The sequence below is a fragment of the Ambystoma mexicanum genome, chromosome 11, assembly GCF_040938575.1.
Source record: "Ambystoma mexicanum isolate Mex_15411 chromosome 11, UKY_AmexF1_1, whole genome shotgun sequence".
NCBI lineage: Eukaryota > Metazoa > Chordata > Amphibia > Caudata > Ambystomatidae > Ambystoma > Ambystoma mexicanum.
In genome coordinates, this window is record NC_090934.1 from 1,381,349,554 (window position 1) to 1,381,364,582 (window position 15,029).

At 49.4% G+C, this 15,029-nt stretch overlaps 1 protein-coding gene across 2 annotated transcripts in view; it reads left to right on the top strand.

The window, feature by feature from the left end:
- The window catches only part of PDE8A (phosphodiesterase 8A), a 1,868,130-nt gene that overhangs the window by 1,295,920 nt on the left and 557,181 nt on the right, over positions 1–15,029 (top strand). For both annotated transcript variants that reach the window (XM_069624978.1, XM_069624977.1), the window contains exon 10: positions 1,759–1,810. In XM_069624978.1, the coding sequence (XP_069481079.1) occupies positions 1,759–1,810 (52 nt within the window). The remainder of the gene's footprint in view (positions 1–1,758; positions 1,811–15,029) is intronic.

Below are 15,029 nucleotides of genomic sequence, written 5' to 3' on the forward strand. Positions count from 1 at the left end.
AGTAATGTGGGAAACCTGCTATTTTACACAAGATACCTTGGGGTGCTGATTTGTCCACCACGAATTCTCACCATTCAATGACTCTAACTACACATGCATGTCCCTCTCACGTACCCCAATGACCCTACTATACAATCGCCTGTACTACGCACCACTACTGTCTGATGGAATTTGCCTATGCACCCCTCTGGCTCTACTGCAGGCATGCTCACAGCAGCACCCACTGCCTATTGGGTGGTGTACTCTAATATCTACACTACTATGGACGATCATCCTCCCTACACTCGAGGATGCCTCCTATACACCATAAAAACTATCTATTCCTCCCCCCTTCTGCTAGCATGCACCTATTATTCAGCCTCTTATTGCACAGTTATACTCCCGTCCTGGATACTCTTGAGTCCCGTCGACACTGAGCCTCCAACGCAGGCCGGCTGTCAGGACCTGGCAGACCTTGGCAAACTCTGCATTTGCAGGGCCTCCTCAGTAATGCGCTGTATCTGGGTCTGCAGTCGCAAGAATCGTGCCCGCTCGGAGGGCGGGCTGGGTACCCTCAGTAGTACAGAGAGGACTGAGCTATCTCACTGGAGCCATCAAAAATGTAGTCAGCGGTCCTCCAATTAATGCATAATAAATAATAAAAACCCAAAAATGGCGCACTAACCGAGCAAGAAGCAGCGCCATTGAAATCTCCAACAGAATGACATTTTAAAAGGCACCCAACTAATGGTTAATGCACACTTCAAAGCCCACAATGACCACAAATGGCTTTTAAAAGACTTCCACAAACATGGTTCACTCAATTTCTCTAGGATTTGAAAAAACTTTCAGTTTGATTTAATACGTTGAGAACGCGGCTAGTCTTGGCTGCGGTTATTTACGCACCTGTTACCCTGTGAATCCCCTTTATATTGTTTCCCTTTTTATAAGGCTGTGGGCAGCATATGTGTCAATTCAGAACTGCCTTGTACATGGCATGCTTTGTCAAAGGCTGAGGCATCTCTCAGAGCTGACAAATAGTTGTACAGTACCGGTTGTATCTATAGAATTTAATGGTCAGCTTTATAATTGTTTTTCAATTATTTGTTTCTGTTCAGTTAACTTAGCAAAACAAAATAGTTGATGACTGAAAGGTTTAGAATACATTTTAACCTCTGATATTTCTCTCGGCAACCCTCCAGACCGCCATTCTTCGCCTGCCCATCCTTTACAAAAGGGGAAAGGCCAAATGCAAATCAGGCGTGGCCTCACCCCGAAATGGGCAGTCCAGCCCCAACTGCTTTCACTTCCCTTCTGCACACAACCACAAGCATACCCAGACATGTTTTGGCCTCTTTGGGGTGGGTATGCCCAGACGTGGGTCCCGTGCCTACTGGACATAGAGAACCAAGCTACTCCTCACTGATGAGGCCCAACGAGGGCGAAACATATTTGGGGATGTCCCTTTTTGTAATGGCTTTGCAGGTGAAGAACAACGGTCTGGAAGGTTGCCCAGAGCAATGCCAGAGGATAAGATTAATTCTAAACCTTCCGGCTATAACCTCTTTTTTGTTTTGCTGTATTCAGTTAACTTGAAACTTTAGCACTCTAATCATGTAACTCCTTGTTGCCAAGGCTCCTTGACACAGTGATCCATCGTAAGAGAAAACTTAAATGTAACAAGGGAGGTTTTGTACTTGAGACTTGGTTCAATTGACCTGCTGGGCATAGTTAAATTGTTTATATTTGCAAATGACTTGCTATTTGTTTTCTTTATAGGAAGATAAAACACTACGTGTCAATTGGCCGAGCATATAATGATACTATTAAGGTAAGAAAAATCAGTGTGTACCTGCCCTTTGATACCATAATTCCTTGTCGTTGAGCAATCGCCTGTATCCATACATAGCATTATATTGGCCTCCTCAAATGTAGATATAACATTTAGTTTCCCCCCCCTTGGTTGCTGTTATGCATATTGCTCTTACTCCTACGTTCCGTCCCCTTTCCTCCATACTGTGGGACGGGACCAGAGCACTTTGTAAAAGCATCCAAAACTTTGCAAATGTTTTAGTCCTTCCTCTCTTTCTACGTGGGGTACAGCACGCGGCCGTAACCCCGCCCATTTCGGCTCTGCCCGGCGCATCACCCATCAGTCCTTTTCTCTGCTCGCTCGGGACTGGACGCACTTGCATCAGCGGAACATTTTCTTCTTTTTCCTCCTCTCTGGCTCTCGCTAGCGATCGCGTACTAATCTGTCTATGTCGTTTAAACTAGACTTTCCAAATTGTTCCTCGTGTCAGCGACGCATGGGCGGATCCCCATCCTCTTTGTTTAGAGTGTTTGGGTCCCGATCACCGTTGGGACTCCTGTTTCTTTTGTGATTCCCTTTCAGTCCGGGCGCTTCAATGTCGGTTAGAGCGCTGGGAGGAGGTTTTCCAGCGTACTCCTCCTACGCATTTTCAATCCTTCATCGACGAAAAGAAGAAACGCCCGGTAAGTTCTTTACTTTTTAGAGCACCCCAGCCGGGAGACACCTTCCCGGGGTCTTCCCGGACCGGGAGGGGCGTTGACCGCTCTGTCACCAGTGCTTCCCCTGAGGTGCCTTCTGGTCCTAAAAACTGTACCAGAGTTTTCTCCGAGGGTCTCCGTAAGGGGCCTGTGGATGCCGGAGTGCACTCCGAGGCCCCTCCTGTGGGGGCTACTTGTAGACCCAGTTCTGCTGAGTCGTGGGGTACCGGAGCTTGCTCCTAGGCCTCCTTATCGGCTTCCCTCAAAAGTACCAGGGTGCGCCCCGAGGCCTCGGCTGGCCTTGGTAAGACCGAATGTATGTTCGAGGCCCACAGTGGAAAGGCTACTACCGGACCTGGGTCCAAGGTCCCTCGTACAGAGGCTAAGGAAACCAACAGTTCTGAGAGGCCTGGCAAGTCCTTATCAGTGAAAGGGTTTTCGCACTGTTCCCGCTCTTGTGGCAACGCCAGAAACGTTGAGGGGTCAAGTAGTGAGCCAAGTTCCTCCTTTACTGGCAGTGCCGAGGTCCTTCCTGTGAAGGCTAATTTGGCTATTGGTATGTTGCAGAAACATTCCGGGCCGCACAGTACCGGCTCGGCCGGGGTTCCTTGTGTAAAGGCTAAAATGAAGTCCCCTTATCCACAGGCGGGGACCCTTGCCTCACTTCCACACGTAAGGTGGAACGTAAGGTTCCTTGCGCGCACCCGTTTCATCCAGTTTACTACTGGAACGCTCGGATGCCCCTTCCACACAACATTTCGCTGCCTGTGGGTTCAGCACCCTTGATTTATGTGGGCACCTCCGGGGATGGGCCTGCTTGGCAACCCTCCTCTCTGCATCCTTGGAATTATCCTCCTCATGAGAGGCCTTCTCCGGCAGCTCCAAAGCTTTCTCCGAAGGATGCTTTTTTCGGCAAGTTTCAGGTTACTCATGCGTACTGACCCCATGAGGGAGTATTTCAAGCATCTTTTTAGAGAGATATGCCCGCCTGCGCCTCCGGCTCCATCTGTACCTCTGGTGGTTCCGCCGGCGCCGCCTTTGCCTACGGTGCCTCCCCCTACCCTTCCGCCCTTGCCTCCGTTGTCCCCTGTGGACAAGGCGGTGCCCGACGTGGTCCAACAGGACCCCGACCTGTAGGATGATGCGCAGGGCGATCAGGACAGCGAAGACCAGCCCCGCTCTATTAGAGCTTTTCACGACCGGTTACTGGACATGATGTGCCTATTGAATGTCCCAGTGCCCGAGGCACCAGGTCCACAGGAGGGTGCGCTTTCGGCAGTATTCACCTTGTCTCCTTCGGAGCGAACCGGCCTGTTCTTGCAGAAGGACGTTTTTGGCCGAGGTCCGTTGAGTCTGGCAAAAGCCGCACTCTGCACTTTTCGTCAATAAGAAAATTGACGCGCGCTACAGGCTGCACTCCTCAGAAGAGGTGGCTCCAGCATCTTGTTCGCCCCCCTCCTCCACAGTGGTGGCTGCAGCCACTTTACAGTCCAGGCCTGGAGCATCCTCTTCTACGATGGCTACTCAGGTCCTGGGGAAAGAGGACAAGCTTCTCGACTCCCTTGGGAAGAAGATTTTTGCTAACTCGGTCCTGCAGCTGCGGCAGGCCAATGCAGAACTGGTGTTAGCGGGGGCGAATATGAAGATGTGGAAAGGTCTGGCGGAGTTCGAGGGGTTCATTCCGGTAGAGAAGCTGGACGACTTTTAGGCAGGATTATCGGATGCCAGGGTCTTGGCCCAGGCTCTGCTGGAGGCCGCGGCTCATCACGTTGACAATTCGGCTCGGGGCCTTATGCTGGGGGTTGATACCTCTCGGCAAGCTTGGTTGCATGCCACCAAGCTCTCAAAGGAGGTGCAGGACAAGGTGTTGGACCTGCCGTTTGACGGTAAGGAGCTTTTCATTCTTCGACGGAAGTAGAGCTCACCAAAACGAAGGACAGCACCCAGACGGCCAAGTCCTTGTCCATCTTGGTTAAAACTCCTTTTAGGACCTAGCGACCGTTGTCGCAACGCCGGCCCTCCTCTGGTTTCAGGGGGTTTCTAGATCGGAAATTCCATACAGTGGAAATTCCCTCCGGAGGCAGCAGCGGACTTGATTTTTCTCCCGCTCCTCAGCCTCCTCTTCGGGTTCAGGTGGTAATACCACCGAAAAGCCCCCCAAATGAGGGTTCTCCACGCTCGCACGAGACCCCGGTGGGAGGGCGCATTGTATCTCATTGGGAGCCGTGGCAGACCATCTCCGAGGACCGGGGGGTCTGGTCAGTCGCTCGGGCAGGCTTCCGCTTACCCTTACCCCCTATCCCACCCTTCAACCCTCCTTTCCAGCAGTCGGGGTTGTCCTCCCTAAAAGTCGCGGTTCAGAAACTGCTGGACCTCAGAGCTGTGGAACCCGTTCCCCTGGGGGAGCGAGGGGAGGGCTTCTACTCCCGACTGTTTATGGTGCCCAAACCCAACCAGGCTGGCCTGCGCACCATCCTAGACCTTTCCCAGTTCAATCTTTTCTTACCCCAAGAGAAATTCAAGATGATCACGCCCGGCCAGATACAGTCCTCTTTGAAGATGGGCACTTTGGCTCAACGTGGTGGATCTTCAGGATGCGTACATGCATATTTTGATCTGGAATCCACACAGGAGATATCTTCGTTTCTCTGTGGAAGAGGAGCACTTCCAATTTCGAGTGCTTCCTTTTGGCCTCAGCTCAGCGCTGCGTGTCTTTACGAAGATGTCGGTGATCGCGGCCTATCTTTGTCTGCAGGGTATCCATGTGTATCCGTATTTGGACGACTGGCTCTTACACAGCACTTGCCCGTTGATGGCCTGCAGTCTTCAGTCTCTCCTCCAGCTCCTGTTCAACCTCAGGCTGTTGGTGAACTGGTGGAAATCTTCCATGACGGTCTCTCAGGATTTGATTTTCCTGGGTTTTCACTGGAACACGATTGACTGCAGAGTTTACCTGACCGGGGACAGAATGGCAGATCTGTTGGCCATGTGTCAGATGTTTGCACAGTCGGAGAGCATGTCGGCCTGGTTGTTCCAGAGGCTTCTTGTTTTGGCTCTACCTCTCGCCCGTCTCAAGATGAAGCAGACTCAGATGGCTCTGCGGAGTTCTTGGCGTCAAGCCGTGGATCTGGACTCCAAGTTGATATTGATTCCGGTTTCCATGAGAGCGGACCTGGAGTGGTAGTCCTCTCTCAGCAACCTGTCGGTGGGAGCGGGGTTTCAGGACCCATCTCCGATGGTAACGGTCACAACGGACTCCTCCCTTCTGGGGTGGGGTGCGACGTTGGATCTTGTTCAGGTCTCGGACCTTTGGTCGCCTCAGGACAAGCTCCTCCACATAAATCATCTGGAGCTTCTGGCGATTTTCCTAGCGCTCAAGGCATTCAGACCGATCATTGCCAAGAGGTGGTCCGTATCCGCACGGACAATGTGGTGTCAATGTATTACATCAACAAGCAGGGGGGCACCAAGTCTCCCCCTCTCGTGGACCTGTCCATACAGATTTCGGAGTGGGCAGTTCGTCATGGTGTCTGGCTAGTTACGGTACACATTCCGGGCCATCTGAACGTCACGGCAGATGCCCTCAGTCGGCGGACGATGGTCAGCTACGAGTGGGAACTGAAGGCGCAGATCCTCTTTGGGATTTTCCTGTATTGGGGCACCCCGGAGGTGGACCTCTTCGCAACAGCGGCAATCAAGAAACTTCCTCTGTATGCCTCCAGAAATGGTCTGGGAGCCTCCTCGCTGGGGGATGCGCTCGAGATTCCTTGGCACAACATGAGGGCCTATGCTTTCCCGCCTCTGCCTCTGATTCATCGGACGATTTGCAAGCTGAAGAACACGGTGAGCTGTTCTCTTCTGCTTATAGCCCTGTGGTGGCCGGCTAGGCTCTGGTTCTCAGAATTTCAACACCTGTCGTGTACACCGATCAGGCTGCTGGTGACTCCCGATCTTCTTCACCAGGGGGGATCAACAGCTGTGGCACCCCTCCCACAATCGTTCAGCTTGGCGGCATGGTGCCTGAATTCAGGTCCTTAGAACATCCCAACCTGTCTGCGGATAACATGCGCATTAATTGAAGCAGCCAGGAAACCCTCGACTAGATCTCAGTATAGAAGCAAATGGCTTAGGTTCTGTCATTGGTGCTTAGACAAACAGCTGGACCCAAGGGAGGCTACGATTGACACTGTGCTGTCCTTCGTATCCCACCTAGCAGAGTCGGGCACTCACGTTCTGTCATGCAGAACTTATCTTTCGGCGGCATCCGCCTACCTATCTATGGACCAGTGCTCTTACTCTCTGTCCAATCCAGTGCTTAAGAGACATTTCGCAGGTTTGATGCGCCTTTATCCCCCGGCTCGTAAACCGCACCCGGCGTGGGATCTCAATGTGGTCTTTACGGCATTGTGCCATAAACCCTTCGAACCAATGGCCAGGGTCGACCTTAAACACCTGTCGTGGAAGGTGTCCTTTTTGGTTGCCGTTACTTCAGCAAGGCATGTGAGTGAGCTCCAGGCTTTGTCGGTGGAGCATCCCTTCTTGGTTTTTCACAAGGATAAGGTGGTCCTACCGACAAACCCTGCTTTCCTGTCGAAGGTGGTCTCTGATTTCCATCTGAACCAGTCAATCTCCTTGCCGGTCTTTTTTCCGAACCCCGCTTCAGAAGCGGAAAGGGTTCTGCTTTGCCTGGATGTTAGAAGGGCTCTTAAGTTCTATCTGGACAGAACATCTGAATTTAGGAGCTCTTCTCAACTGTTGGTGACCTTTGGTAATCCTTTGGTAATCCACAAGGTAAACAGGCCTCTAAAGCGACTATCTCCAGATGGATCACTGTCTGCATTACGGAGTCTTACACTGTCCAAGGACTGCAGCCACCTGGTGCGGGGCAAGGCAGCCACAGTTGCCTTTCAGAAATATGTCCCCTGGGAGACCATCGCAAAGGCAGCTACTTGGGCCTCCCCATCAGCTCTTTGTAAACATTATTGTCTAGATCTGAGCTCCAGATCTGATGCTCAGTTTGGTCAGGCTGTGCTGAAGAACCTTTTTCAGTAACAGGTTTTCTCATCCACCCGTAGTTCCTGTCAGGAGAGCTTGGGAATCTCCCATAAGTATGGAGGAAAGGGGACAGAACGTAGGAGTATAACCAGGTTACTCACCGTAGTGACCACCTTACGCCTAGTCCATAGTCCCCTTTCCTCCATACGCCCGCCCGACGTCCCCTCTAATAAGGTTCCTCTGTTACTGCTTAAAGGTCTCTGACCTGGCGATAGAAAAGGACTGATGGGCGATGCGCGGGGCGGAGCCGAGATGGGCAGGGTTACGGCCGCATGCTGTACCCCGCGTAGAAAAAGTGGAAGGACTAAAATGTTTGCAACATTTTGGATGCTTTTTCAAAGTACTCCGGTCCCGTCCCACAGGACAGAGGAATGTCCCATAAGTATGGAGGAAAGGGGACTATGGACTAGGAGTAAGGTGGTCACTACGGTGAGTAACCTGGTTATTCTTGTCTATGGATCCTTTATCAGGCTCTGGGCAGAATAATTGTATTTATATTTTGTTTGCTTCTTATTTGCATACTTTGTAATTACCATTTCTCTCAGTCTCCATAACTGTTAAGGTTTTCAATCGCACCCACTTGTGAGCTACGCTCTTTAAACCATACATGTTTTGTGGGATCTGCCAATATAATGTGCCAAGTGGAAGCACTATCTTCATGTTTCATTGTGTCCCATTAAAACTATGAAAACTGTTTTACCCAGCGGCTCGGAGCATCGTAGACAGGCGTGCAATAATGGGGCAAGATGACTGGGGAATGGTGACCATTTACCTTTGGATCTAGTGGATCCATCGCTAAGGGAGGCTGATGACTACTCAATTTATTCATATCACCAGAAAGAAACCTTGAACCTACCACATGCTCTGCAAAGGAATTATCAGATTGTATCTATCTTTCTTCTCAATAGGCAGGTTGATTCAGTGAATTATGGGATTCCTTGTACAAACATGTTTGGCCTGCTGATTTCCTCCTCCCCACCCACTGCACAGGTCTCTGAAAGTTGCTCCTTTCTGATTCCAATCAAAATTCGAAATCTAAAATCCAAGACCAAGCTTGGAGGAAAGTCGATACTAGTGGTCTCAATGGTCTAGTTCCTGTTACAAACAGAAACTGATCTTTCAGCACATACACATTCAGCGTTGTGTCTGGGGGAAAGTGGAATCTACTATTTTGTCAGCTTGCATTTGCCAACATTATGAGCAATCTTCCTTGGTTTCTGATTATAATTATAACGCTTCAGGATGTGTTTTCAGTGGCGGCTGATGCGTTGGCTGCTATGAAATTAGGGAAAAAAAGCCTTTAAGACCCTCGGCCCCCTGGTACACTGCCCATCTGCATTCTTTGTAGTTGGTGTACAAGCAGGCGAAATGAACGTGGCGCTCAGCTTACTTATTGTCAGATAAAATCCACTTGAAAGCTTGTCGTTTTAACTATCATAAATCAATCAAATAGGCGAAAGCGGCCTATTTTACAAATCGAATTTCAGGGGTAAATCAGCCGAGAGAGCTGTTCTCAGTGGTTAGGGAGCTATCTTCTCCTAGTTTAATTTGCCTCATTTCCTTCTTCTCAGGATCTCCGTGAGTCCCACCCAGATTCTTTTATTCAAAAGATTCTTAATATTCAGAATAATATTCCAGCTCCTGTTACGTATGCAACAGTTATTTCCACCTTCACTACTGTGACCTGCTCTGGTACTGATGTTTCTTTTTCCAATTTTTGTCCAGCCACTCAGAACCATGTCCTGGCTGTAGTAACTTGGCCGCGATCCAGTTCTCCTCTTGATCCTATTCCATTGAAACTTCTAAAAACATTGCATGGAATGTACCCCAATTCTTACATCAGCTTTAAACTCATGGACTCATATTCGTTCAGTTCTCAAGCATGCTCTAGTAACGCCTCTTTTGAAGAAGTCTATGTTGGGTGTGCTCTTCCGGCAAATTCTGTCCTATTTCCCTTCTCTTGTTTCTTATGATAGTCCCTCTTCAGTTTGAGAACTTTTTTAGAGGATACGTCCATCTTGAACCATTTTCAATCAGGCTTTTGCCGATCTATGGGCACTGCATCTGTGCTAGTGTCGGTTATTATTGACCATTATTGACCTCATTTTGGGCCAAAGTGGGGTTGGGTTTTTAAATCTGCTGGATTTATCTGCAGCTTTTGATAGCATCGACCACTCTGTCCTATGTTGCCGTCTTGGCAATCTCAGACACGTTCACTTACCCCTTTTAGGTCTGCTCCTACTGTTCTAACTTGTGGGGTACCTCGAGGGTCTGCAATCTCTCCTCTACTTTTTAACGTCTACATTAGTTCGTTGGCTAGCGTGATTCATTCTCACAGGTGCCGTTTTTATTATTATGCAGGCGGCAGGCTGATTCTGCGAGTTGATCAGAATCTGAATGCCGCTTCCAGTCATTTGAGGGGTTGTTTGGCGTATATCGGGGAATTGGTGTACTATAACTGTCTGAAACTGAATGGAGACAAGACAGAAATCCTGGTGATTGAACCACCAACAGCACGATCACTGTGGTTCCATGAGTTTTATCCACCCTTTTGGGTACTCTTGTGATCCCTGTTGATTCTGTAAAAAATCTGGGAATTGAAATCACTGCCTCCCTTTATCCTGAACTACAAATTATCCTGAACTACAAATTAGTGCTAGATGTAGTGCGGGTCATTTTAATCTTAAAAAGGTAATGTCTTAGATTCCTGATACTCTTCATGGACCAGTAGATGTTTCCTCTGTCCTGGGGATATATGATATGACATTTATAATGTGCCTATACACAAGTGTTTCAAGGCGCAGCAAGGCAAGGGAGGGGAAACGGGAGTAGGACAAGATCAGCGATCTTATTAGGCCTAGTGACATTGAGGTCGCGCAAGTGCAAGGGAGAGGGGGCGGGAGAAGTGTCGGGGGTGGGGAGGGATGGGCAGGTGCTAGACACGGAATCACAAACAAGTAGTACAGCCAACAGGTGGCAAGTGCAAGTGTTAAACGTGTAGACAATAGGTGTCAATAAGTGCAGGTAGGAGAACTGCAGGGTTGCAGATACCGACCACACAAGCAGAGGATGCTAGGAGGCAGTGCAGGTGTGCAACTGGGCGGGCATGGACCTGGGCCCAAGTTAATATGGTAGCCAGGTGACCAGTGCAGTGTCAGACAAGAGATCAGCTGGGGAGACAAAGAGAGAAGGCAGAAGCAAAGAGGTTCTTCCGGAACAGGAGATGGTGCTGCTTACGTTTCAGAGAGGCTGGGAGGCTGTTCCAGAGGTAGGCGCCAGTTGAAGAAAGAGATCTGCCCCCAACTCATTGCTTGAAGAAGCGACGTGGCCGTGTTATCTAAGTTTTCCCCCGGGTTATCTAAGTTTGGCCAGGTTTCACTTATACTGCATAGACTCCACTGGCTCACAGTTGAGAGCCGGGTCCTGTTTAACACTGTTTGACACATCAAGTTCTACATCGGCAAGGCACCTCTTATCTTTGTGACCAGATTAGCCCTTGCAGGCCTATCAGGAATCGTCGTTATATCTTCATCTTCTTTGTGTTCTTCAGTATTGGAATGCAACTGTAGGGGGCAGAGCTTTCTCTGTGCCAGCTCCTACGCTTTGGAATACCCTCCCTTTATTCTTGAGGTCAATCGAAAATCGTTCTAAGTTTCGTAAAGCCTTAAAGACTTTCCTTTATCCTGAGAAACTGGTATTTGTGAAAAACCAGAGGGTGTTTCACTGCCTAGACCCCTTAATCAGATGGCCAGGGAATAGGCATCGCCTTTGGACTTATTTATTTATTTATTAACATTTATATAGCGCACAGGCAGCCCAGGGGCATTGTGGCGCTGTTACTTGTAGGAGACTTAGAGTAAGCATACGTTCAGTGCATTGGAAAGCATGGATGTTATACATGCTATGCATAAAAGCGTACACAATTCACCGTATCTCGGGGAAGGGATGGACGTCATATCAGAAGGTGGGGTGATCAGGCGAACAAGGTGGTTTTCTTGGCCTTACGGAAGGCAGTGAGTGATGGTTCGGCTCGCAGGGCAGTAGGGAGGGCATTCCACTGCAGGGAGGGTAGGTGGGGGAAGCTGGTGCCACCTTCTCTAGCTCTTTTTATCCTGAGTACGGTGAGCAAGTTGGCTTAGGGGGTCCTAGTTTGTCTTTTGGATGAGGCAGGGTGGATTCTTTGAGACAGTTATGCTGGTGTGGAGAGGTGGATGCATTTGAGGGTGAGGGTCAGGGCTTTGAAGATGATCCTCTCCTTTATGGGGAGCCAGTGGGATGCTCTTCTGGCAGCAGTGATGTGTTCTCTTTTGGAGATGCCTTGTGCTGCAAGTAGGGCGTTGTTTTGAATTACTTGTAGTTTCTCAAGGTTTTTTGTGGCGGTCCCTAGGAGGAGAACATCGCAGTTATCCAGCCGGGATCCAGTGATGGCTCTAGCTATGTTTGTGCAGGTGTCATTGGAGAGGAAAGGCCTGACTGCATTGAGGAGTTTAGCATGGTCGGCAGCCGAGGAAGCAATGGCTGTTATTTGCCTACTCATGGATATATTTGAGTCTAAGTAGACGCCTAGGGTTTTTACTGACTCGGATACTGGAATTTTGATGGAGTTGATGGTGAAGTGGCTAAACTGGTCGTCAAGTTTTTTGAGAGTGTCAGGGGAGCCTACAAGTAGGAGTTCGGTTTTGATTGAGTTGAGGCAGAGACTGTTGGCAGCCATCCATGTTTGGATGGTGGTGTAGATGATGTTGAGGGTCGTGGAGTGAGAAGGATCTGCGTGTCGTCCGCATAGTTGGTGTAGGAGATCCCCATGGCGTCAAGGATGAGAAAGAGGGGGCGAGTAAAGATGTTGTAAAGGGTGGGAGAGGCAGGAACCTTGCAGTACACCACATAGCATGATGGTAGGTGAGGCAGTGGCTAGATCAGAGAAGACCTGCATGGTCCTACGATGTAGGAATGAGGTAATCCAAGTACTGGCTTCTGCAGAGAAGTTGGCTGTGGATGTGAGGTGATGACATAGGACGTCATGATCTACGAGGTCGAATGCGGTGGAGAGATCGAGGAGAAGAAGCAGGACAGGTTTGCCTTGGTCCCTTGCGTCATCCATCTGGTTTTTAAAGTCGAGTAGGGCGGTCTCAGTCCCGTGTTTGGGGTGAAAACTGGATTGTCTCAGTCCTAGGAGTTTATTCTCTTTGAGGAAGTGCTGAACTTGCAGGTATGCTGCCTTGTCCAGAATTTTAAGAAGGCAGGGGACGGTGGTAATGGGCCTGTAGTTGTTGGGTGAGGTGGGGTCAAGTGTAGGTTTCTTTATGAGAGGCCTGACCCATGCTTCCTTGAGGGATGAAGGGACTTTCCCTGTGGTGAAGGAGGCATTGGCAAAGGCCGTCGGAAAATGGAGTGAGGGAGTCAGCACAGTCCTTGATAATGGCGGCGGGGCAGGGGTCACCTTTGCAATCGGAGGGTTTGATACCTTTCATTAGGTTGATGATGTCTTTTTCCTGGATGGTTTTGAATGAGAAGGTAGGGGAGGCATCTGAGGGGGGGGAGATAGCGGGAGTAGGGGGGCTAGGGAGCGTAAGTCTGGTGTTCATAATTTTAGCTTGAAGCATCAAGCCGCTGGGGGTGGACAAGTGCGGGAGGATCACCTGGGTGAGGGGTCCTTGGGGAGTGGAGAGAAACTCTCAATGTCAAGACACGGTGCAAACCATGGTATCCCCCCTTTCCAAATACCCCTGTCTCATCCTATTTTTTAGGATATTCCAACTTCTGTGAGAAACCTTAGGGTATTCTCTCAAGTTCACCTCAGGAATCCCTTATTCAGGTGGCCTGGGGAGGGCTGGCACTCTCAGATCGCAGCCCTGGGGGTGGACAAGCAAGTATCACCTGGTTAGGGGAGCCCGAGGTTATACTGAGGAAATGCTGCAGGTGAGACGCTGTACTGCACCACAGAAGAAGGAGAGGAGGATGGAGTCCCTGAGATTTTCTTTGGTTATTCCAAATCTACTCCCCTTCATCCCACTAAATCTCCCTCATCAAAAAGTATCACCTGGTTATGGGGGCCCCAGGTTATGCTCAGGAAATGCTGCAGGTGAGACGCGGTACTGCACTGCAGAAGGAGGAGAGGAGGACAGAGTCCCTGAGATTTTCTTTGGTTATTCTAAATCTACTCCCCTTCATCCCACTAAATCTCCCGTATCCAAAACCAACACACCATCCACCTATGGTAAACCCGTTTAAGAACCCAAACCCCAGTGCTGTGGCTTGCTACATCTTCCAGGATCCCTGTCTTTCTGTTACATACCTGAATACTCCGTCATTTTCCTTCCCGTCCTTTTGATTATTATTTCCTGCACTCCCCAGACAAAATACTACGCTTCCCACAAACCCCCTTTGTTATTTTATGATACTTATTCCCGGTCAATCCCATTTGAATCTCAAAACCCCCCTTTTTGACACAACACTGTTTTACCCCTCGGAAGACAGCAGACCATAGAGTTGTTTACCTGACATGTCCTGACATGAGGGCCGGGCAAAGTCAGGCAATTGATCAAAACCTCAGACACCTGACAGCACTTTCCTTTCCCCACAGGGATAAAAGGTGGAGCAAGAGAGCACACTATACGAGCAAGGTAGACCGCACGATGCGAGAGCTAACTCAGCACAGCAGTTGAACTTCGAATAAACAAAGAACTGTTGATATAAGCAAAGGGGAAAGCCAGCAAGGCAGAATCAAACATCATGTGGGTGTTCAATCGAGAAAGCTTGGCGATTACTCTGCTATTGAATTACAGTAACCACAAGACCTTAGGAAAAGGCAGAAGGGGGTCAAAGAGGTCATACAGGGGTTTTGTCAAATCCTCTGTACAGTCGAAAGACTTTGATCGCCAATGATTGAGAAACTAAGGGAAACGAATCCCGCATGGTATGAGAAAGTGAGTTGTAAAGGTTGGCAAGAGTGAACCCGGCGGAGGGATACTAACAAGAGGGGATGAAATCTGAAGTCCCATGAGCAATGTTTTGACAGGTGTGAACCCGGCAGAGGGACGTCCACAGTGAATTATTTGAAATGACATCAAGACTCATGAGTGTAAGAATCTAAAGTTCTATGAACAGTGTGTTGATAGGAGTGAACCTGGCGGAGGGATGTCCACAGTGAACTGTTTTGCAAAAGAGGCAAAGCCTAAAAGAACTGATTAAAGACACATTTAGGGTTTTTTTTAATACAAAGGCTTTGTAAGACCTTTGGAAGTGGAGTGTCCCCCCCTTGGCATTGTGATCCGAGTCGGGCAGAAGGAGAACCCCAAAGAAAAGCCATTGTGAACCTGAAGGAGGAAGGCTGGCAATTGAAAAGGGGTACGGACCCGAAGGAGGGAGATCCAGGGGTGGAAAATCACCACCTAGAGTTTGTTGAGAAAGGAACTGTTAAATTGAGTTGGCGAGTACGACTGTGAGAGGTCAGCGCCCGGAAGAGGGGGACTCAGGGATGAGAC